Source organism: Drosophila innubila (genome assembly GCF_004354385.1).
Source record: "Drosophila innubila isolate TH190305 chromosome 2L unlocalized genomic scaffold, UK_Dinn_1.0 4_B_2L, whole genome shotgun sequence".
Lineage (NCBI taxonomy): Eukaryota > Metazoa > Arthropoda > Insecta > Diptera > Drosophilidae > Drosophila > Drosophila innubila.
Window position 1 is genome coordinate 18560010 of NW_022995372.1, and position 24036 is coordinate 18584045.

At 37.3% G+C, this 24036-nt stretch overlaps 1 protein-coding gene across 2 annotated transcripts; it reads right to left on the bottom strand.

The window, feature by feature from the left end:
- Positions 1 to 233: 233 nt before the first annotated feature.
- Positions 234 to 23827, bottom strand: LOC117781136 (G1/S-specific cyclin-E). Of its 2 annotated transcripts, none has more exons than XM_034617865.1 (6): positions 23381 to 23827; positions 14868 to 14999; positions 11568 to 11826; positions 1970 to 3246; positions 1459 to 1684; positions 234 to 1377 (listed from the first exon to the last, which is right to left on the bottom strand). In XM_034617865.1, exons 2-6 carry the CDS (start codon positions 14885 to 14887, stop codon positions 1087 to 1089), a joined length of 2073 nt encoding a protein of 690 aa, XP_034473756.1. In that variant the 5' UTR covers positions 14888 to 14999; positions 23381 to 23827; the 3' UTR covers positions 234 to 1086. The 2 variants fall into 2 exon arrangements, with proteins under 2 accessions (XP_034473756.1, XP_034473757.1); XM_034617866.1 differs by lacking the exon at positions 23381 to 23827 and adding an exon at positions 21713 to 21897.
- Positions 23828 to 24036: the final 209 nt, after the last annotated feature.

Here is a 24036-nt window from a genome sequence, read left to right on the forward strand (position 1 = left end):
TTTTTGTTTAATATACATATAAAAATTGTACACTTATATAATAATATATTATATGCGTTTCAGTTTGTGGGTATGTATGTATCTTTTGTTTGATATATATTTATTTATATATACAGATTGATTTGCTTAGCAAATTATGGCAAATTAGTCTACAATAAAATGTCGCAAATACATAAGTATATGTATAATAATTGATTGTATTTGTTAAATTAATATTCATTTTACTCATATTCTTTTCAATTGCCATTTCTCATATTTATCTCTCCATGTCAGGTATGACTTATCGTCTGTGTTGTGTATTTATTTGTTAGTTTGTTAATTGTTGTATAAATAAATAAATGTTTGAATGAATGAATGAATAGGCGCAACCAGCATTAGTCGTGTTAGTTTCTATGCATTTTTTTCCTCAACTTATCAAGTAATTTTAGTTCATTAGTCAAGTGAATTGTGCTTGGCGCTAGAGCTCATGATATATTAGTATTGTTAGTATTTGTCTCATGCCATAAATGTCAATGAATAAACTGAGTGCTGACTGTGAGTGGCTCGGTGTCTGTATTCAATTTGCCATTAAATTTGTGTTTGTGAAGTCTAAAATAAATACACTGTCCAACTTAAAGTTGGCTTTCAGCTGTTGAATAAAATACAGCAAAAAAAATTAATTTAAATATTGAATTCAATTTTTGTCTTATGTTAGCCATTACTATTTCTGTATAGTGGACATTAAACTTATATATTTTATGTTTGTTTATATAAATACACATATTTAAATAGGTATTGTTTTTTGTGTTATTGTTTTTGGTTTTTTTTTTTGTTATAACTAAATTTGAGCAGCGAGTTGTGAGCGAAAAATCAAACTAAAAAAAAAACAAAAACAAATAGAGCGCGCTTATGAAATTTCAATTAAATATTTTTGTAAGCATTGGAATTAGGCAACTAATAACTTTTCACTTAACATAAATAATTTATAATATTGTTTATATGCATAGTATATATATATATATCTATATTAGAAACACTTAACGTTTAAAACTGTTAGGGCGGGCGTGTGTGTGTGAGAGACAGTCGGCTTTAAAGCATTTGGTCTAGCTAAACACGACTTCCGTTTCCGCTGCTACTGCCGCTGCTTTCGCTGCCGGTGCTTGGATTCTTGTGACTGACCAATCGACTGCTTGAGCTTACAGCTGTTGCCGTTGCCGTGGCTGTGGCAGTGACTGTTGCTGCGACAACCTCATCCTCATCGCCCAGATACTCATCCGGCTTGTGACTAGAGGCAGGCGGCGTTAGTAGACTCTCGGGAGCGCGCAGTGCCGTTGCTGGCGAAGCCTGAGTACGTGCACGCATCGCATGCAGCGCATTTTGTACCATCAGCAGTTCATCCTATAAGAGGTACATTCCAATTAATAATCTATTGCAACACATTGATTCTATCATTCCGTCTCTAAATACTCTGATACTTACATACATATCCATTGTGGTTGTATGCGTCTGAATGATATGTGAGTCATCGGTAACAATATTGGGACAGACATGGCCAAGTCCAAATTTATTTGTCACCTGCTCGTTTTGTTCATTCAGCTGCAGATAGGGCGCCTTTTTGGATATGACATGGAAGAAGGGCTCCATCCAGCGAGCACACGGCTGCACCGTCTGCCAATCCAGCCCAGAACAGCGCAAAGCAGTCTCACTAAAAAAAAAAGAACAAAAATAAGTAAAGAGATGAGCATGGAATTAGAACTATAACTATCTTTGAAATATATTTTTGTATATATATTGTTATGTCTATTTCTGTACCTTTATAATTTTTATATTCTTAAAATTCTGTATGATAAAGTATTATTTCTGTTATTCTAGAATTATGAAATAAATAATTTATTTTCTATGAAATTTAATTGCTAATAATAAGTTTTCTAAACTCTTATGAGTATATCTATAAATAAATATTGAAATTTTGAAGATCTACTAAACTTACCGATTAAATGTATGACTAATTGCAGCCGCGGCCAAAACCGAATATGGATAGTTGGCCATGCCGACATCGAGTGTGCACAGATCGAGCAGCTGCGATGTCTGGACAAACTCAAAGCCCGAGAATTGTGGATAGATGAAGGCATCATCGGCTTGTCCAGCTGCAGCCTGTTTGCCAATATTCGCTAACGAAGCCGGCGTGCGATTGTTCACATTCAATTGCATATAGACGCCCAGCCAGCCGGTGACGGTGATGGGACAAATGTCCCAGCCAAGTGCCTGCAATAAGATCTTCTCGTGCTGCAGGATATCATGCTCGGTGCAGGCTCCATCGGTAACATAGGCAAACTCGCCGATTTTAGGCGGATAGATTTCCTCGACTTTAGCGGCAACAAACAGACACGTGATGCCAATTAGCTGAAGGTGCGTCTTGAGCACCTCGCGTTCTCCATGCAGATAACGATCGAGGTAATCCACGGCCAGATAGAAGGTATCCCGATGCAGTTTGTACACCTCGCACACCTCGTTCAGCCAGTCGAGGAGTATGGCCCGCATGCGTGGCTGCAAGCCGGGATGTTGATCCAACATGCTGCTGCTTCGCAGATGTGAATCCAGTTCATCCCGCTTGCACATCATCCTCCACACATCGGCAGCATTCGCCCAGGACAACGCAGGCAGCGGACATGGACGGAACGTCTCTTCCAGCGCCGGTGACATGCACTTGTAGCTGTTGTGCGTTGTCGCACCATCCAAGGGATTCAATTTGACTGTGCGATTGCCGTTGCTCGGCCCATGGAGCTGTTGCTGTGTTGCCGGCGTGCGTTCACCATTTTGACTGCATCCGGTGGCTGTGGAGGATGCAGGTGAAGAGCTTGATGAATTGATTTCCTCGTCCTCATCATCATCCTCTTCGTAGGAGTAATCCTCGCTGCTATCATCCAGCACCTCCTCATCCCCATGCTCCTCAGTGACCTTCGCCTGCTCCGCCTCACCTGCCGCATAACGCACCACAATCGGCTGCTGTTTCGCACCACGATCTGGACTTGGCGGACTGTCGGGGCTGTCGGGCAGCGGACTATGTGGCGCCTCGGACAGCTCCTCGGCGGGTAAGCTACGTATGCTAAGCAGCTCCTGCGCATTCAGCGCATCCCCTGTCGCTGTCAATGGCGATGTGTACACCGAGGATGCCACTGACGACTGATTGCTCTGATCGCTGCCATAAACCGCAGCCAAACGCTGTTGACGCTTGGCCGATGGTGGTTCAAAGCCAAGTTCAGGATCCTGCAAGAAACGAAAATATAATAAACATTATAAATTAGTTTAAAATCTATATCATATCGTATTATAACTATCATTATAAAAAATACACACTATATCTATATCTAATACTTATCTATCTATCTCACCATTATTATTAATCAAAATATTTAGAACTTTTATTATTATTCAATGTCAAAATATTAATTATCTTAACCCATGATCATTAAAAATCTATCAATCCAAAACTGATTGTAGTTATTCAAGCTAGCTATTCAATAATTAATGAAAATACCTAGAACTTGCTCGTAATTTCTTTAATATTTTTATTTCTAATAAAAAAAAGATCAAAGAATAAGTATAGATCGAGAAAAATAACACCACTTTAACTAAGATTTATAAAAATAACTTGATTATTACCATTTCGATGAATTTGCGCTTCTGTTCCAGCTTCATAGTAACATGAACAACAATTTGAAGAAATATGCCGAAACAAAGAAAAACGTGGATCGAGTCGAGTCGAAAACAGGAATGCAATAACAACAACAACAGCAGAAATAACAATAACAGGCAAAAACGTGTTTCGAATTAATTGGCAGACACTTCAAGGATCCGAAAATGTGAATTTATGAGGGCACGCCTGTCAAAAAGGCTTTAATCCTGTCGGGAGTTCTATTAAAAGAAACACCCGCACAATAAACCACACACGATACTAAGCTGGATGCGATGCTGGTTCCAGTTCCAAATTCCGAATTCCAGTTCCACTTACAATAACAGTTATAACAATAACACTTTTGTCTTGCTTTTATGCATGGGACAGTCAAGTCTTAAGTGAGAGCGAGAGAGCGTTGTAAGTGTGAGAGATTGATGTTGCGTATGTGTGTGTGTGTGTGTATTGCACTTTTGCTTGATGATTAATGTAGTATATAATTTAGCCGCAGTCTTTGGTTTATTGTGATTAGTTCTTTGGTATGTTACTAGTTTTGTGCACAAATTCTTTCCTTTTTTTTTGCACTTAAGACATTGTAATCGCTGCTTGAATTTTGCGCTGATCTTGCGAAATCCGGTTTCTATAAATTAGTTTTTTGCACTCGGTTTTAATAAAATGGTCAGTCTCTTTTGCAACTGTTCTACGGTTACTTTGTACTCTTTTACTCTTTAAGTGTTTATGTTATTATTTCTTTCGATTGCTTAGCAACAACGAAATATTTTTTGGTAATGCTTTTATATTTTTGGTTTTATTTGTATCTCCGATCAGCGGTGTCGTGTACCAAACGCGTTGACTTGCGCTGTGCAACTGAGCTCATCGCCGCTCGTTCCAGATCGCCGATCCCCGAATTCCGAACTCCGAAACCCCGATCGTTAACTTCGTGTACGTTGTTGTTGCTGTCGTTATCCTGCTCAACGATGCAACAGCAAATAGGGGTTGCAACGGTGAAACAGGATCGAAAGACGCCGACTCTCTCTCTCTCTCACACTCCCTCGGTTGCACTCGGGTTTGAATTCTTAAGACGCTTGCTTTGTTGTTTTTGCATTGCATTTTTCGTTAGCGTCTGAAAAGCAGAAACAACAAATCTCTGCGACGGCTGATCCTTTTTACAATTATTTTTGTCAACTTTTCCAGGTAGACGACGCTAAGGAATCACTACCTACTACCCTAACTCCCAGTTTCTCCGGCCGTATTATCGCCATTTTGGCTCGAGCTGTCAAGCTATGGCCAAGGCAAGCTGCAGCCTTAGATTTTGGTTAGCAATATTCTTGCCTTCATTCTCTTTTTCTTCTTCATCTCATTCTTCAATAAATTATCTTTTGGCAAGCATTGAATGCGGTCCAGTCAACTAATGCTGTGTGTGGGGAGTTTCTAAAGCCAAAATGTAGAGCGAGGCTAATGGAAACACATTATCAAAGAGCAGAGATCCAGCAAAGGAGAACAAAAGATACGGCAAAAAACAAAAAATAAAAATACTGAATTGTTGCAAAAAAGTCAAGGAAATTTCACAATGAAATTGGAGAAAAACCAAAAGCAAAGCAAGTCGAATCTTTATAATTATACTTTTCTATAATATGAGAAAAAATACTGCCAGTATAAGAATTTAAAAAATTAAGAAAACTGAATAATAAAGACGAAATTCCAACAAACTTAAATAAAACTCAGAAAAATAGATAGATAAAAGCAAACATTTAATAATATGCACAACAAAATCTTCAGAAATAATCTGCAAATCTGTGACTCTGAAAATATGACTGAACATGAAAACTCTCACATTTTAGGAACAGCGAAATAATTTCGAATGCTTACAATATCAATGGTCATTAAAATTTTTAGAGATTTGTAAAATAATACTCTAGAAAAACGATAAAAATCTAATATTTTGAAGGCAAAACCAATTGTCTTTTCAAATATCGTCTAGAATAAGTAATACTTGATAGTTAAAAATAGGCGCAGATCAGTTCGCTTTCATTCTATATGGACTTTTAGGATCTATGCACATTCTCAGGTATTTAACTTTCTGAAATTTCAATTAAATGATCTACAATATGTCCCTTTGTAAAAATAAAACTGAGCTTCATTTGCAGCACATTTAGGCGCGATTCGTTAACAAATTTCAGTTAAATGCAACCCCCAAAAAAAGGAGCTTTCAATCTCACACATCATAAAAGCTTAACAATCTCTGGCAAACGAAGGCTCATTAAAGATTTTTCACATAATTTGTAGGAAAATAAGTTGCAAAGAAATGAGGGAAAAACGAAAAATTTTATGATATTTATGTGACAGATTTAATTGTTTGAGTAGGTTTTTGCCAAAACTGCACCCCAGCAGAAATAAAGATCGAGAGAGGGAGAGAAGACTGTAGTATTTACCTGATGAGAAGACGGTCCAAGGCGCATGACAAATTTAATTTCTTATTCTTGGCATAAAATACAACCCTCAAGGGAAATGAAATTTTTAAATTGTAAATGGTAAATGGAAACGGACACATGTCATGGAATGTAATGTAATTAAAATCAAAGCGTGCAATGGCATAAGTTACTCAACTATTGGAACATCTTTTGCCACTGTCGTGTTTAGTTTTTGGTCAACATCTGCCGTTTGTCTGGCTCTGGTCAAGCAAAGCGTAAGATTGAAGATTTCTTGGCAAATAAATATAAAAAGGGAAAAATATGCATGTGAACCCGAGTGATTGCATTGATCCCCGTGGGCTGAGGATTTGGTGAACTGTAAAGTGGGCTGAAAGCCTGGACCAGACATTCTATGTTAAGTAGTGAGAGGGTTGCTGCTCAAGTTTAACAAGGGTTAAACTGGGTTGCCCCCTTTTAAGTAGCAGTTGCTGCCTCAAGATTTGAATTTCTCTCTCGACAAATATTTATGCACTCAACTGAACTGAACTTCAGGCGCAGCTGCTGTTGATCTCATAAGACGAACTTTAACTTGGATCGTAGAACCCACAAACGGCACCCAAAACATCACTCGAAATAACGCTGGGAGTTCACTTATTTTTTTTTTTAAATATTTGAAATGAGAAAGCAGCGGCAGATGATGCAATCGACAATTGTCCCCGACAGCGACAACGTCAACCTCATAGTTGTCCTCATCCTCATCGTCAATCGCTTTCTTGTCCTCGTCCTTAGTTGTCCATTGTGTTGCACTTCATACCCTAAAGTCCTAGTGCGCTTATGTGTCGTAATCTTTCGTCTACCGTCGCTCGGTTCGCCTTGTAAATACCGAAACACCTTTACTTTTATTTTATTTTTCTTCCTTTTCCTATTCCTCCTCCTCTCCGGCTTCTGCTTCTTCTCTTTGCTGTCCCCTAGCAGGCGTCGCTAAGCGTACGCCTCATACCTTGGCGTGGGTCCAGGTGTAACTTTTGTTGTTGTGGCTGTTTGTGTATGTGTGTGTATTTGTGTGTAATATCCATTGTGCTCGTTTCTTGCATTCGCCCCCGTCCCAAGTTTCTTTCATAACATTTAATTTCGTATCGCAGTTTGATAATTGTTAATATGTTGCAATAGGCAGCTGCAACATGAAGTGGCATGAGCTAATTCCAAAGTCTAAGGAGACTCTGGAACTCATAACTTTCAATGATAAATGACAAGCGCGTTGACCATCCTCTAAATTAGTTTAAAATCCTGCCAAGAGAATTTTCTTTCTTATTCCTTGTAATAAATGATATGCAAACATGCCGCATTTCCCAAAGGACGCAGGACAATAACAAACACTCATATTTCCTGGCGAGTATAAAAGTGACCCCTGGTCAGCAGCAATCCGAAAGGGGTTAATGGTTGTCTTTTTAACATTTTCCGCGGTTGTCCGCATGACATTGCAGGACATTTTTTTGACAACGTCAACTTCATTATGAAAATCCTTATGGAAAATGCCACTGTCCGAGCGAGAAAGTCGCCTCGTGTTGTCACGAGTGTCGAGTGTAATTAATCATGCAATTGGTTAGATTCCATGACAAAATGGATTAAGCAAAAGGTTCTGCGGCTTTAATTGTTGCGGTAGTTACGCAAAATTACAAAAGACCTAAGGGGCAACTTGGCAAATGATTTTTAAATATGCAGCTGAAGTTGATTCTGAAAATGTGAAATTGATAGTAAGAACTTCAAAAAGAAATTGAGGATAATATTAGGTTTATACTTATAGTGTTGGAGATTTTAATAAACAACTAAATGTTAAATTAAAAAATTCAATGTATCAGCAGTTAATTGTTAGAGATATCAGAGAAGAACTCAGGAACATTCAACAGCTTTAAATTTCATAAAAAGATGTACGATAAATTCTTTGCTGAATGTAGATAGAAATTAAAAAGTAAATTAAGTTAAATTCGATTCCTTTTCGGAAGCCAATTCTAAATGCAAACTAACAAACGTCGTTTAAATATTTTTAACAATACTATAAAAGTATACGTCTGAATTGCCCAAACTTTCATTTTTTTGAACTTTTATTCTATTCACATGACTCGAAACTCCATTCAAGCTTTTGTTTACTTTGTAATCTAAATGAAATCCTATTAGAATTAGAATAAAAAGAAAAACACGTCAAATTACAATAATTTTAACTTGTCTTTCCCAAGTTGAAATGGATGATGATGCCTGGGAATCGACTCAACCCGAAATCAAGTATTCTCAATGTGTATGCTGACTTGACAGAAATCAAGCACAAGTTCCTGCACTTGATTGCAGTTAAGATGAGACAAGAAATGGGACGCGTCTTCCAACCCGTAGCGGGATTCGATAAATATCCCTTTTTTCGATGGAAAAAACGAGTAGAAAATACAAAGGACTTTCTGGTCGGCTGCAAGGCTGTGCCGATTTCATGCTTACAAGATGCAAACAAAAAAAAACAAGAAATAAGTCTACACATATCACGCACAAAAGGGTTACATTACACTGACAAATTGGTAAAATAATACCATAATTTTTATCCTTTTGCGCGAGCTAAACAAATATTGTATAATATTTCAAGCTCAAAACAAAAACCAAAAAAAGTAAAAAGAATCCCTCGAATAATTAAGGACGAAAACCATAACGTCCCATAAACAGATGACACACTACAGAGCATAAGTTCTCCGTCCCCTTTCTCTACTTGAGCTCGGTCTCAACGTTTGCGATAAGAAAATGATTTGCATAAAAGTTTAACGGAAATCTAATGAGCAGAAGGAGACGCATTTGCATAAGGATACGATCGTTTTCGCTGTCCCGTTTTTTAAGACCGGTAATGCAACTCTGTCTTCTGTCGACCATTTTTCATTTTACTCGATGCTACTGCACAAATGTCGTCTCGATGAATATTTAATTAGATTGGCAACAACATTGGGATCCTTCGTAAACGTTAAAAAAATTTAAAAAAAAAAAAAAAAAGGATGAAGTGCAACCCTGTTGTGCGGTGCGTTCTTGTTGTGGTTAAGGCGTCTGCTCGTATCGTATCGTCCCATTTCAAAACCATCCCATCGTCTTGATCTAGTTCCACGTTTAAGGGGCGCTTCTTCACGCACGACAAACCCGTCTAACCTAACCTATAACTATCGCAACACAATTTCAAAACTTCTTTGCCGACTTAACGGACATTTTCTGTCCAAGGCCTTGACTTTAGGTCCTGCGAAATGAAAACCCACCCCTATACTCTAAACTCAAGGTGTGCGCGCATGCGCAACGTCCTCAACCTCCAACTTCTTCTGTCGTTTGTCCTTTGTCCTACTGTACATATGCTCAACATATTGCAAGAGCATTGGAATTCTTAGCTGTCGGCTCTTGGGGGGCGCTGAGGCAAAACAGTTGAGCAAAATGTGGAAAGGAAAAAAAAATACAGCAACTCAAAGTAAAATGACATTTGTTTTGCAGCATTAAACTGGGGTAGAGACGATTGCAAAAACAACCCATAGTTGATATGTATTTATATATGTATATAGAAATGGAACTCATACCAACAATTTCTGCAAGTTCATTGCTCGCTGTTTTTTAAGAAGTAAAAAATAAAAAAACAACAACAACAGAGCAAATAAAGTACACACAGTACAGACATTTGCTTGGAAATCCTTTGCACCAACACAGCTGCCTGTCTATCACATGGGCAAAAAACCAGGAGCCAGAGACCAAAGATATTTGTGTTGTTGTTGTTGTTGTTGTCTGTGCTGGTCTTTCAGGCTTCCCATTGTTCCAGGCCCTGATTGCAGCTACTTGAAAACGCAGCAAGCAACTCACCAAGAAGTCCTGACTTTCAATACAGCGCACTGCTAAATGAGCCTTTTCATAAGTAGCATTTATTTTTGGGCTCATCTTTGCATTGTGTGTTGTTGGATGCATCCCAAAACTAAGTGCCCAGTAGCTGAGATATACGTGACTAACGGCTTATTTGGTCACAGCTCAAGCAGCGAAAGATCAAAGCATAGATGGTACCTCCATTTTCAACATGCAATTGTTAACAAATCAAATCCACGATCTTAACTTGTTTGCTTTCGATATTTACAGATAGTTAGTTGAGAACACGGTCACTTTGAAGTCAAGTAATCGAGAAATTTCCAAAGATTAGTGTTACATTTATCAGAGATCACTAGTCCAAAAGAGATCACAAGTCGAACAAACTTTGTAGAAGCTTAAAAACAATGAAGATCGTAATTGCATAACATTAGTAATCACTTGCTACAAAAAGATAAATAAGCAACATTCAAGATCACTGATCATTTATAAACTTTTAACTGAAGCTGATAAAATCAATAATTGAGATCGAGTCACTTCAATTCGACAAGCTTTAAAGAAGTTTAAATTAAGTTTTTAAAAGCTTTAAGTAATGGCCATCACTTTAACACCAATTACAGATGTTTTACGCCAAATGGTAGAATGAAATATTTAAATTTACTATCAATAAGCAGCGAATTTACAATTTATAAATTACGCACGATCAAAGCTAGAACTAAACCTAAATGACTATGCTTTAGATCAGTGTAGATCAGTTTTGACATGAATGAATCTTTAAACTACATACATGAGCTTCTAAATGAACATTATCTTTATCAATAATAAAAATCACTTTTAAATAATATAGTGAACAGTCCCACAACACATATAGGTACATATATAATAAGCTTAAATGAGTAATTCTCAAATTTCATATGAATATCAGTTGTTGGGGTAATTTTTGAGAAATCTTTGAAAATGCTATCAGTTTAAAAACACAGTGAAGATCTCTTTAAAACATTACTTACGGTCAAAAATAGAATTAAATCTATATGAAAACATTTTTGATCAAAATTGAAATTAAAAAATCATATAAATGCAATATTTTTAAACATATTTAATACATTTAAAAGCAGACTAAATAAAAAATAAATGTATCTATTGCAATGAACTTATTTTCGGCTAAAGTCGACGATTTCAAAGCAACTTTTAATCCATGCGATTATAAAAAAAATTTTATGATCATGAAAAATTAATTTCAAAAAGTTTCTTAAATGCTTTCATACTCTTTCAAACACATTCGCTTTTAATTCCCTGTTTTTCTGTATAACAAACAGATGACCCAGTGCTAAAATCAAAGTCTAAGCAAATGGGAAAACAAGATGAACAAGAAAGCTGACAATTGCACTATTCATTCATACACTGAATATCACTTTCATCATGCCAAGATCGTTAGGGTCATTGACAAGGCGGATAGAGTCTTGGCATTTCCTTGATAAGATTGCACAGCTCACAGCTCACACACTGATATCAGTTAGAGGCGCCATACACACCGACACAGATACATATACAGACTCAGATGCAGATAGTGTAAGTAACTTCAGTTTTTTTTTTATGGTAAGTTCATAAACCTTATCGATAGGGGGGATATGGGGTTGTTTTTCACTCACCTTTGTGGAAGAGCGACGTTTGCGTTTGCCATTGCCAGTTGCAAATATGGCAGAGGTTGCATTTAATTGACTATCACATGAGCACATATCCGACGTTGTGGATACACTGCTCCAATAACAATGATGAGCTGAGGATGTGGTTGCTGCTGCTCCGCTGCTGCTCTCGATAATGTCGATGCTGGCGGGGGTGACTATCTGCTCCAGGGGTACATTGATGTTGCTGTTGTTGCTGCTGCTGCTGCTGCTGGTTGTGTTGGCACTGCAAGAAGAAAGCAGATAGTACAGTTAATTTTAGAGAAATTTGCAATTTCAAATATGCTGGGGAAATTCAATGCCACTCAATCAAAAACTGAGAAAACGAGAAAAAGAAATGTGCCCATAGGGGCGTTCCAAATACAAGATACAACGCATAAATTCATTGAATTTTGACAGGCACCCATCGGCTACATTAATATCTAACATCCGGGAAATTGTAATCGAGAGGCTCTCTCACTCTCTCCCTTTCTTTCTCCGAGACCCTTCAAGTTGAGAAAATTAAGCAATTTTGGCAAATTTGCATGCACATTATGCATAATGCAGTAGGAAGTGCTGTGCACAGTTCTTATTTTTCTATTTTTTGTATTCGGCAGATGTTTATCTCTTCGATTTTTTATTCAAGGAAAACAAGGAAGTTGCACTTCAAGCAATTCGTTGCGCGAATTTTTTGCAATTGGAGAAGTTGCCCCGGGGTTAACCCTTAACTCGCAACAAAAGGTGGCATGGGGTTCATTAAAGAAATGTCTATGCTCCGACAAAATCAAAAAATAAAGAAAAAAGGGCTGCTGCACATAAATTCAAAAATGCTAAGACCAAGGATCGTGTGTTTTGATGCTCCTTCTCTGCTGTCGCTTTATCGATCCCGTTTAATGGTTTAATGAACAAGAAAAAGTAATCACGTAGTAAATTACAAGGAAATGGAATCGCTTAGAAATGAGTTATGATCGAGAGCGAGTCCTCACGAGGAGACTAATGGCGCGTACGTGCTAGCGACCGCACAAGTTCCTTTTTTTGATTTTTTTGTCAACCTTAGAAGGTCAACAGAAGAAGGGTGTAGTTAAAGGTTCCTTGTTTCTCGGTTAAAGGTTCAAATTCGTTGTATCAAAAAAATTTGTCAGTTTTGCTCCCGGTGAAAGTTCGTTCAATCAATTTTCCTTTCTAGCTTGTGAAAGGCTCTTCTTATGCAGCGTGGAAATTTTTCTCTTGATCTGCGAGGCTGGGTGTGAAAATCGTAGGTAGAGAAAGCGGCAGCTGTAGCATCTTAAGGGGCAAATTGTGGAGTGGGCAAATATCCTTGGGGTAGCTATGAGAATGTCGCAAACAAACCATTGAAGTTCAATGTAATCATACGTGAAAGGTAGGAAATTTTTAAATATGTAATGCATATTGATTACTACACGGAAAAGAAGGGGAGTCTATGATATCTGTGAGTACCGTTAACATTCTCAATTCCTCAATTTGCATTAATTTTAAATCAACTAAAATCATCCATATTTATATTTAAAGTATCTTTATAATTATAATTTTATTAAGAAAAATTCTTGAGTTTTTCTATAATTTACTTTTAATGAAGATTGTCTATCATTTTAAAGGTTATTATAAAATATCTGAAATATCATTAATACAATGGATTCCACAAATATTATGACTATTTTAGAAATTTTATTCTTAAATCTTAGCATAACCTTCACTACGCTGATAAGTATGCAATGAAATTTGCACATAACCTCAAAAACAACATATTTAACTCGATCAGTTGATGATTGAGAGAATTCCGTTATAGTTTTGATCCGGGGACAATATCTACAATTTTCGCAACATATATACCAATAATTATGTCGCACACATGTTGACCACGAATTATGTCCATAAAATGGACTATCACTTAAGTGATCGCGACTGGAATGGGAGAAACGGGTAGTGCGAGGGTCGCAACTGACGATGCCCAAATGACTGGGCAATTATGCAATTATATTGAAGCGCGCACTACGACTCAAGGGGGTCAATTAATTGTTGGAAACTGGCCAGGACATGACAAAAACTAAAAAGCCACAAAGTACGCGTGTACAATATATGTGTGTGCGTTATGACAACATTATCAACATGCAATGACAAAAAGAAAAAAGAAAAAAAAAAGAAAAAAGCGGCAGAATGATGTGACAGTCTCTCAACCTCCCCTCGACTTGCAGTTGGACAGCGACTAAACACTTTTCTAATGACTTTTTCGCGCACAATTATTTACTAATCACACGCAGGACATACGCAGGACCCTCCTGTTATGGAATTTGATGTGTCAAGGAATGCGAGGCGGTATGCGATGCGCCACTTGGTTATCAAATGCGACTTATTTTAACACCTACAACAGCTGTTCGATTTCAGTGTCCTTTTAAATGCACTTTTGAGAAAAATGTTGTGAGTGAAAATGCATTTTAGATTATCGCACTTGGCTACTGCGGGTAGAGACGCCACTTGCGGGTAGTCAGCCATAACCAGTTGGCCCGTCACTTTATAATTACGAAAATGTTATTAGATAAACATCATTTGCCTTTTGGGAGCGACGCTACCAGGATAGTTGTGGCAAGGAAGTGAATGTCGTGAATGTTGTCGCCACAGGAAGTCAGTTAGAAATAATGTAAGAAAAAGATAGAGACAAACAGTTGGCTTTTCAATTTTATGTGGGGTGTTAATTGGTTGGTTTGTCTAAAAAATAAAAGGAAGTCAAGACATCTCTAATGTGAGTAGGAAGCGGAAGAGCTAAAGATAGGAAAAAAAAAACTAATTACTAAACTAATAGATACATCTTTGGTTATAATTTTCTAAACTTATCTGTAATTTGGTATCAAAAACTATCCATGAAGAAATCTTGCAAATTTAAACAAAAAGATAAAAATGTATTGGGTACTTGAAATAATTATACTTTTTATTGTAATATAGTGAACAAAAACTTTTCAAAAAATATAAAACATTTATTTTTTAATACAATCAATTTTTGTTTTTTGTTCTGTAAGAAATTTTATACAAGCATTAAATAGTTTTCAGCCTTTTTTAATTATTAGCTACAGGAAAAAAAGAGAAATTAATGAAAATACTTAAAAGCGAAAAGTTGAAATAGCAAATATAATTTAGAAATACAAATCTATTAAAATATATGAAAAGAGAAATTTATATAAACTTTAAAAGTAATATTAAATGTTTTAATGCTTTAATATTAAACATAACTTATTATTAACTTATTTATTAGAGCAATTCGTAAAAAAAACTTACCTCTTGGCATATAAATCCATAATTGTACGGCCTTGAGAAGCCGTTGAAGTTTTTAATTTACAAATTAATAATTTTTGGAATATGTAGAGCTGCTTGAAAAGCAGTAAATGTTGTGCAGATTATATAAAGGAACTGAAAATAATTAATAAAAAAAAAAAACAAATAAATTAAATAATCAAATTCAGAACGAAAATCTTATCTTAAAAACAATTGAACATAGACATGTCATATGTTGCATACTTTTACAATACACGGAACTTATCGATAGACTAGAAGGTTCTTAAAGAACCCACATAAAAATGCAAGGAACAACAGCATATGTAACTAAGGACACAGCATGTGGTCGTGGGTCCATGGGATTCGTTTGGTTGAATCAGCAAAAATCCAAAACAAATTTGTTTACGTGCATTTTAAAAGCAAAAACAAAAAAAAACATTGAGCAAAAGACCAAAGTAAACATTGAACAGCATTTTATGATGCTGTAAAATGGACGTGCCTAGAAACGAAGTTACGTATTCAAATTACATATGGGAATAGATATGTGCCCAGACATGGGTCAAGTATTGGATTAGACAGGTAGTTTTCCGACTGCAAAATAATAATTTATTGAATTTCCACGAGTCTCGATTAAGAGTCTTTTTCTATGCATCCTGTCCTGCTGATGATGTTGGTGGTGGTGATGGTGTCAGGTGTTCCGGGGGAGGCGACGGTCAACGGCGCATGCGCAACGTCAACATTAAATGCATGGATCTCTCTCTCTCTCTCTCTTCTGTCTCTTGTGGAGGTTTTACAAGCAACGCGACGCGTAATTATATCGAGCTCTAATATGGGAGATCAATGCACCTGTTGTTGTTGATGGCTATTCGCCTTCTGTCTGCGGGCAGGTGAATGCCACAGCAGCTGTTGATTGTAGTTGGAACCCCGCACTCGTATCCCAACTTGAACCCTACTATCGTTATGCAGGCTGCTGCCAAAAGGATTCCATGTGTCTCTGCGTGTTTTTTATATTTTTTTTATAGACATTACGTCTTACAATTCGTTGTAGTTGCAACTTCAATTGACTTCCCCTGCGCTAATTGCTCCGCGCATTCGTATCCTGTCGCGTTTCCTTGTTCCCCTCTGTTTATGTTCCTGTTTTGGCTTTTCTTTCTCCAATTTCCTGCTGTTGCTGTGTGACATATGGGACGGCGTTATTTTTGCCACGATTTATGTGCCGCTTTTGTCTGCCATTCACTTTGACACCTCTCCATATAGTTTTCTATATGTATAGCTACCCCATTTGTACTGCTTTTTAGTTAACGACTTTCTTTTCTCACATTTTCTTTTTATTTTGCCGTTCATTCTGACACAATTTGTTGCCTGTTTTTTTCCTGCAGAATAGTATTTGCTTTTTTTCAACCGTCATTTTCACACTAATTGCGGATATGCCTACTAATTAATTTCTGCTTTTCACTTTTCTTCGTTTTATGGTTTTATTTTTCTAACTTCTTTCTCTTTACTTTTTTCAACCCTCTACATAAGCCAAAGAATCAAACTATTGGGTTTTCGTCTTATTCTTAACATTTCCTTTTGTTATCAATAATAGCAACAATAACAGCAAAAGAAAATCATTTAAAATTTTAAAAACTTTCTCCATCGGATCATAAAAGCTAAATTAAAAGATCATCGAATTTAATATTATGTATACAAAATATCACACAGATTTGATAAACGATCTTTAAAGCTTTTGTATATTTATGAGAATACTGATAAATAGATCATATTTGCTACTAATTTAATGGAATCTTAAGATTGCAATAACCAATTAAGTTCTGAGAACTGTTGAGACCCTTGTAGATCACATAAACAAATAAATAAAATATGATAATAAACAAATCATGATAATCATTGATTATGATCTTCAAAACATATATATAAATAAGACTAAGGGCTTTGGTAGTAAATTCATGTAGTTCCCATCATAAATAATAAAGGACTGCCCATAACATATCATAGTGATGACTTATTTAGTTCTCGGAATTGTGCGGACGGATTACGATTAATAGCTGCAACTAACAATAATAAATGACTTACTAATTGCAATCGCTCACTGGCCACACACACACAACTCCATTGGGGAAAAACTTTGCCTAGCATAAAGCAAGGAGCGTTAATGAAGATTAAGTTATGCCCAGAGAGAGAAAATGAGAAAAAGAGAACAGATCCCATTCTCTCAAGTCGCTATCAGTTAGCGAGAATTATGCGGCGACAAGTATACATACACAAATATGAATGCATTTGTATATGGAAGCAGGAGGAGGAAGAGCAGGACAACGATGAGGAGGAGGAGGAGTAGAACATGAAAGGCGCTTCCAATCTTCCCAGAGCCTAATTAGACGACGCATGAGTAAATTGTTTACCTGGAGGCCAAGGTCAACAACAATGAGATGTGAACGGATTTAACTGGAATTGTTTTCGGGCAAGAGGAAGCAAATTTTGTTGTACTATTCATATATATTTTGTGTGTATCTATGTGTGAGTGTGTGTGTGTGTTTGTGTGGGCAACATACAATTTCCCACAAGGAAATGATAAAGATACTCAAAACTCGCAGCTCGCAACTTGAGGCAAAAAGCAGAAACATTGAAAAATGCGCAAAATGTGCAAAAGAGCGTCAGAGAGAGCAACGGAGAATGAAATATAGTGAGCTAGAGAGAGAGAAAGAGAAAAAGAGAGAGAAGAGAAGAGAAAAACAGGTCCCTGTTCCCTGGTCCCTTGCCGAATTCCGAGACTCGTCTACAACTTCTGCTGTCTACGTCTCCAGAGTTGCTGCAATTTTTGTGCGTCCTTTTTTTCGGTGTGTATGCTGTGTGTGTGCGAGCGTGTGTGTGTGTGTGTTGAATGTATTTTGAGTTGTTTGTCGTGCTGTTGTTGTTGCCGCTTTTGTATGCATTTTAGGCTGCGCTTCTTACACAACGAAAAAGATACATTCCTGAGATACTCAAGATAAATGCACATGCATATATATGTATAATGTGGTTTATATGTATCTGTAGCATGAATTGTCTGGATTGTCAATGGCAATCCCTCCATCACCTCTTCTCCCTGTGGCCGCCCGGTACGCGACTGCAATTAGTTGGAACTCCAAGTGCCTAGGCATTGACTCAAAGAAGCGCAAATTCGTTGAGCACCGTAAAAAAATATATAGGCCAGACATATATTTAATAAAATCTAAGTTTTTATCAATAAACTTTAATACAAAAATTATTATATTTAATGAATAATAATAATTGTCATTTTGTATTATTAATATAATTTAGTCAACAGTTTGAAAGCACATGAAAGCTTCAAGTTTTCTCTATTAAATATTCCATTTATCTAAATCTCATTTTGATTTTCATTATAAATTCGTAAACATAATGAAACCAATATAATCAGCACATTAAAGCTTCATATTTTATATTAAAGCTGAAAATTTATTTTCAGATCTATTTAAATGCCAATCGCATTAAGTGGCTTAAAATTAAAAAAATTTGTTGAACTAATGTTTTCTACTTTCAATTCTAATGATTGTATTGACAAACAATTAAAGTCTTAACTATTTTTTTCAGCGTATGCCTAAGTAAATGTATCTGTGTCTGTAAGTGAACATGTAAAAGTATCTGTAGGACTGCTGCAATGCGTGTGAAAGTAAGTAACGAGGAGACCAAATCAATTCAAAACCAAAAAAAAAAACAAAAAAAAGTTCGGTCTTCAATGGGCAGCCGTTCCAGGAATTGCCGGCCTTGAAGTAGCCGTTAGGTCAGACACAACGATGCGCTCAATTGATTATTTAGTTTATATTTAGCAGCGTCGTTTTAAAGGATGTGACTGCTTCAAGTGGCCGTCGCCACATATCCATATCTATCTGAGAGTCTTAGTCTCTCACTCTTTGTTTGTCTCTCTCTCTCTCTGTTAGTCTTTTACTTTGTGGCTGCTATCCTTTTGCGCCTTTTGTGTGTTTGCAAGGGAATAACTGGAAACTGTTTATCATTGTTGTTTCTGCTTTCGGCTGCCCTTTCGTATTCCCCACTTCATCTAGTCCATATCCACATTCATATACACTACTTGGGCTTCTCTCTCAGCTTCTACATCCTCTTCCACACTTTTGCAGCAGCGACAAAACCGTCGTCAGACAATGAAAAATGCTTTTCGATATACGAGATAGTCACGATGTTGGCAGCCCTATTCAAACCTATAGCATAATATTATATTTTATTAACCAAAACCAAACCAGTCTGCCTCACTCTCTGTGTAGCCATATAATTGGGAAATATTTTTACTTGGAATTCTCTTTAGGCCAAAAATGGGCAGGTGATCTTGAAAATATAACAAATGAGTTTAATATGTGAAAATATTTCCTTTTGATTTTATGCCGCATCACTTGAGCAACACAACAAGTGTTAGATAAATAGCAAAACTGTGTTGTAAAGTATCTGCATATCACATACAAAAGTGTTCTTACAAAGGTAAGAAATTTGGATACATTTCAAGGCTGTTGAAATGTTTGAAAACAAGACATAAAAGGCGTATACAAATTGAAATGGAATTTTTAGCATTAGCCCAGGAATATTAAAATAAGAGGTAGATTTAAATAACTAAAATTGTTATAAATTTCAAACTAATATTAAACGATTTTATAGTTTTAAAAATCTCAAGAAAAATACGAAACTGAAATCTTAATAAATAAAAAATCAATATCAATGCAAAAGCATGGAAATTCGAGAAAAAAATTTTAAAAAATAAATTACTCTTTTATAGTCTCTACCGAAGATATTTTTTGTTGCCCAAAAATGTAGCCCCAGTGTTTTGTAGGTCTAAAGACCTAAAAAAAAAAATAAAGTGAAAAGCTAACTGAAACCCCCTTGGATGCTGATCTTCGCATAAGATACAATGAAAAACACATGTATCTTTGTATTACAAGCTGGTGACACAACCTTTGTATCTTCTTCTCCCCGTGCCGCCACTAAAAGCAACATTTATAGCTAGTTTGGCACAGACCCCCCATACAAACGAAATAATGGCTATATAGTAATGAAGAAAACAAAAAAAATAAAACAAGTATTTTTGCAAAATTAAACAACAACAGAAACATGAAGAAAACGTCGAGTTATAAAAGCAAGACGCAAAAAGCTACAAAACAGAAAACAGTCACAACAAAAAATGCAAAAGAGCGCAAAATACATACACACATACAAACAAAATAACAAACAAACGAGTAACAAAAAAAAAAAAAAAGAAAGTCGCAAAAAAATGAACAAATTGTAGCAGGTAAATTAAAACAAGAAAGAAAAAGAAGCAATAGCAAAAAAAAACCAACTGCTAAAAACAAACACACAGACATACATACACACGCACACATACACAGAGAGAAATATCAATGAACCCCAAACGAAGCCCAAGCCGGTGGTCGAAAGATTAGACCCCACAGCTATGCCTCTCTCTAGCCAGCCCGACTCCGGCCCCGATTCTATTTGGTAGATCCACGTACTACCAAAAGATTTTGCGCCACTTTTGACATAATTCAGTTGCTTGCTTTATGTCTCTACATGCGGCGCGTTTGTTTCTTACTCATTTATTTTTGCTTTTGCTTTACGCTTTGCGCGTTTGCTTCGTTTTCGTCAAGTTTTCAAAAGGTTCGACTCGACTCAATGTTAATTTTTTTTTTTTGCTTTGAACTTTTCACGTCGGCGCATATCTCAAAAGCACAGCGCAGTCGACGTTTACGTCAACGTCAGCGTCGACGGCGATGTCGGCCGCGTATGTACGTAGCATGTACTAAAAAGTTTTTGTTTGTTGTTTTTGTTGTCGAGAATGGTGAAAGAAAAAGTGGACGCTGAGAATAGCGCTAACGTCGACGCCAACGACGACCGCAACAGCGACAGCGACGCTTCATTCTTCTCGTTATTCTGATTGGAACAAAACGGAAGAGCGTCTTTCGTTGTGTGCGTGTGCATGAGAGAGCGAAATGTACCCCGCTCAATCGGGGAGCGCACACAGCTCTATGGGTTTGTGAGTGTGTGTTTGTGTGTGTGTCACTGGTCGTGGGGAAAAAATGGAGAGAACATAAGTAAAGTGGCGCGAATTGGGCGTTTGGTTGGCGCATTTTTGTTTTACCGCCCAAAATCTATTCCGATGGCGGGAAAAAGTGCAATCGGGCGGGACACCATAAAACATGCGAATCGATTAGAAAGTGCCGGTTCAATGTGTGTAGGCGAGAAATGTCTAAAAAGAATAGCTGAATAGCTGAAGAATTGAACTGAATTTGTATATTTACGTTTACGGTAGCAATCCAACTGGGTCAACTGAACCTTGGTGTAATTTGCATATGTAATAGCATTGCTATCATTAATTACCAATAATAGTTCACTGAACTTTCAGTTAAAAACGGATTTATTCCTTGGGATGCCGCTTTGCTTCTAATTGGCATATAAACACCCCTCTCCAATTGGTAACTGCACTCTTGGTTATCATGTCCATCCACTTGCATTGATCGTGTGCGTGTGTGTATGTATGTTCCAATTGGAATGTAACGGTCGGTTCATACACTGGGGTTAGTTAAGCAACGTGCAAAATTTCTAATAAGAATAATTTGGCAAACGTTCCTGTTTTCTTCTCAGCTTTTTTATGGGGAACTTGTTGTATTTGTAGCAAAAAATGCAAAGACACGACGACACACTCGCACACCAGCACACGCACACACACACGCATAGGTATGAAAGAGACTCGCACATTAGCGGCAGTCTCTATCCCACACTTGTCACACGCGTTAGTTTTTTTTTTTTGTATTTTACACATAATTTTTGTAGCATTGGGGCGTAGTTTTTACCTTTTGAAATGTAGTTTTAATTAAGCATAATTTGTGGCTAATTTTTACACATATTAACCGATTAAATTTATATTTGAAAATTGAATTTCATTTGCACTTGAAAAAATTATTATACGTCGTCACACGCCGGCCACGAACTTCACCAAGCAGCAGCTGAGCAGTGATCAAAAAGAATTGGTGGTAAGGCAATGACGACTCGAGCAGCGAGAGAGCCGACGTCGACAGCGACAGAGACTGAGACAGCGACGTTAGCGTTGACAGCAGCAGAGACGGCGAGCAAAAGCAGCCAGTGCGAGTGCGAGTGTATGTGCAAGTGAAACGCGCCAAAGCAAGCAGATCCAGCGCCAAAAAAATGCAACAACCACACGGGCAAGTTGTTGCTGTTGTTGTTGGTAGACCAACTGACATTTAACAAGAGCGCCAAGCGATCAGAGAGCAACATTCACATACACATGACATCCAGAGAAGCAGAGGAGATGGAGAGGTAGAGGCAGTGGCAGAAAGAGAGAGCATCTCCCGCGCGAAAAAAAAGCCACGCAGTATCGAATGCAAAATTAAAGAATGCGAATGCGTGTGGCAGGAACATATAAAATTGCTGCTCGAATCCCCTTCTCAATGGTGAAGGAGGATGGGGCTGTTTTACTGAATGAAGCTGACGAAAGTGACGCTCCTGGTAAACCGCCAAGCAGGCAGTTGACCTGTGTGTGTGTGTATATGAACGTGTCTGTGTATGAGTCAAAACAGCTGATATGTGGCGCTCATTTAACGGGCGTTGCGCGCGAAACAGCTGTTGAAGCTGCCACCTGGGTAAAGAAAGATGATTAAATTATGCACAACAAATATTCAAATTTAACGTTTATAGACATGCCATCAGTGCAGAGTATAAAACTATTGCAAAAAATTCAAACACAACACAAATGTATTTTTTAGACCTACAAGAACAGAATTAAACTCAGTCCTCAACTCCCAAGATGCACCACATTTCGAAAAAAGTTCAATTGCTCAACTAAATTTATGCAAACTTATTGCAAGCTAACAGAAAAACCATGAATTTAGGTCAATTCAATGCATGTTTACGTTTACAGACTTTGTACACATGAAAACTGACGACCTGCTGGCAACGCCGCTCATAACACAAACAAACAGCAACAACATTGTTGTTTTGCGCGCCTCAAAATTTGACGTTTTGGCACCAACTTTAATGGCTCGCTGGGTCGTTTTTCTAAATGAAACTATATACATATTTATATGCAATGGAGGGGTTAAAACACACAGAATCTAATTTGATCAAGTGTTTAAAAATCATTGCAAAATTGTGGGAGTTATGAATGAACAAAGTTGCGAATTTCCCGCGCGCGGGAAGCAAAGTCGACGTCAAGCTCTCTCCAAAAGTGACAGCTGAGTTGAGTGCGCACTTTGGGAGCGAGAGAGCAACAGCATAGACGACGTTGACAGCGACGTCAGCTTTGACGCCGACTGAGACTACATTTTTCGTAGAACACAAGGCAAGGGCAAAAAACAAAAAAGAAGAAAAAAAAATTTACCAAAACCAAAAAGCAACGGCATCGCATGTGATGGAATTGCAAAAACAAAAAAAATGAACGTAGCCAAAACTGGAGCCGCTAATACGGAGCTTTGAACTTGCCAAGTGGAGAATTGTTCACTCACCTGTTCCGGATGAAGACTTTCGATGCCCGAGTTATTCTTATTGCTGTTGTTGTTGTGGTTGATGATGATGAAGTTGTTGCATTGGGGGTTGGTTAGGTGAGATGTTGCGTTTGATTAATACCTGCCAGCGAGCCACGCGCACAATGGATCTGACCAGCAAAGTGTTTTTTAATTCCCACTGCGCTCCACGCGGATGAAAAAATAAATTGCACACACACACACGCAGCAACTCTTTGGTTTAAGTATTTGTCGCCAGCTTTTTTACCTTATGCCTTTGGCCTCACCGGCACACAGACAAGTCAAGGCCAAGTGCGGTCAAATTGTTATACGCCTGGGAGTTTGTGTGTGTGTTTGGTGCAATTAGATTCACTAATTTAGGGACACCATCAAACCTTTTTTCAGTTTCAGAAAAATTAAAGTGAGCTGCGCTGTCGCTGTCACACAGAGAGAACGTCGTTTTCTCTCTTTATCGTTATCGTTTTATAACAAAGAGCATTTTACTAGAGATGATCGATAGCTGCCAGTGCAGTCAACCTCAAGCGATGGTTTTACAAATCACATTGTCAAATTGCCATTCACTGCGAAAAATGTAAACAATGTCAACGTAAAATGAATGGCAAATCTAGCGGGCCAATTTAAATTGATAAGTTATTATG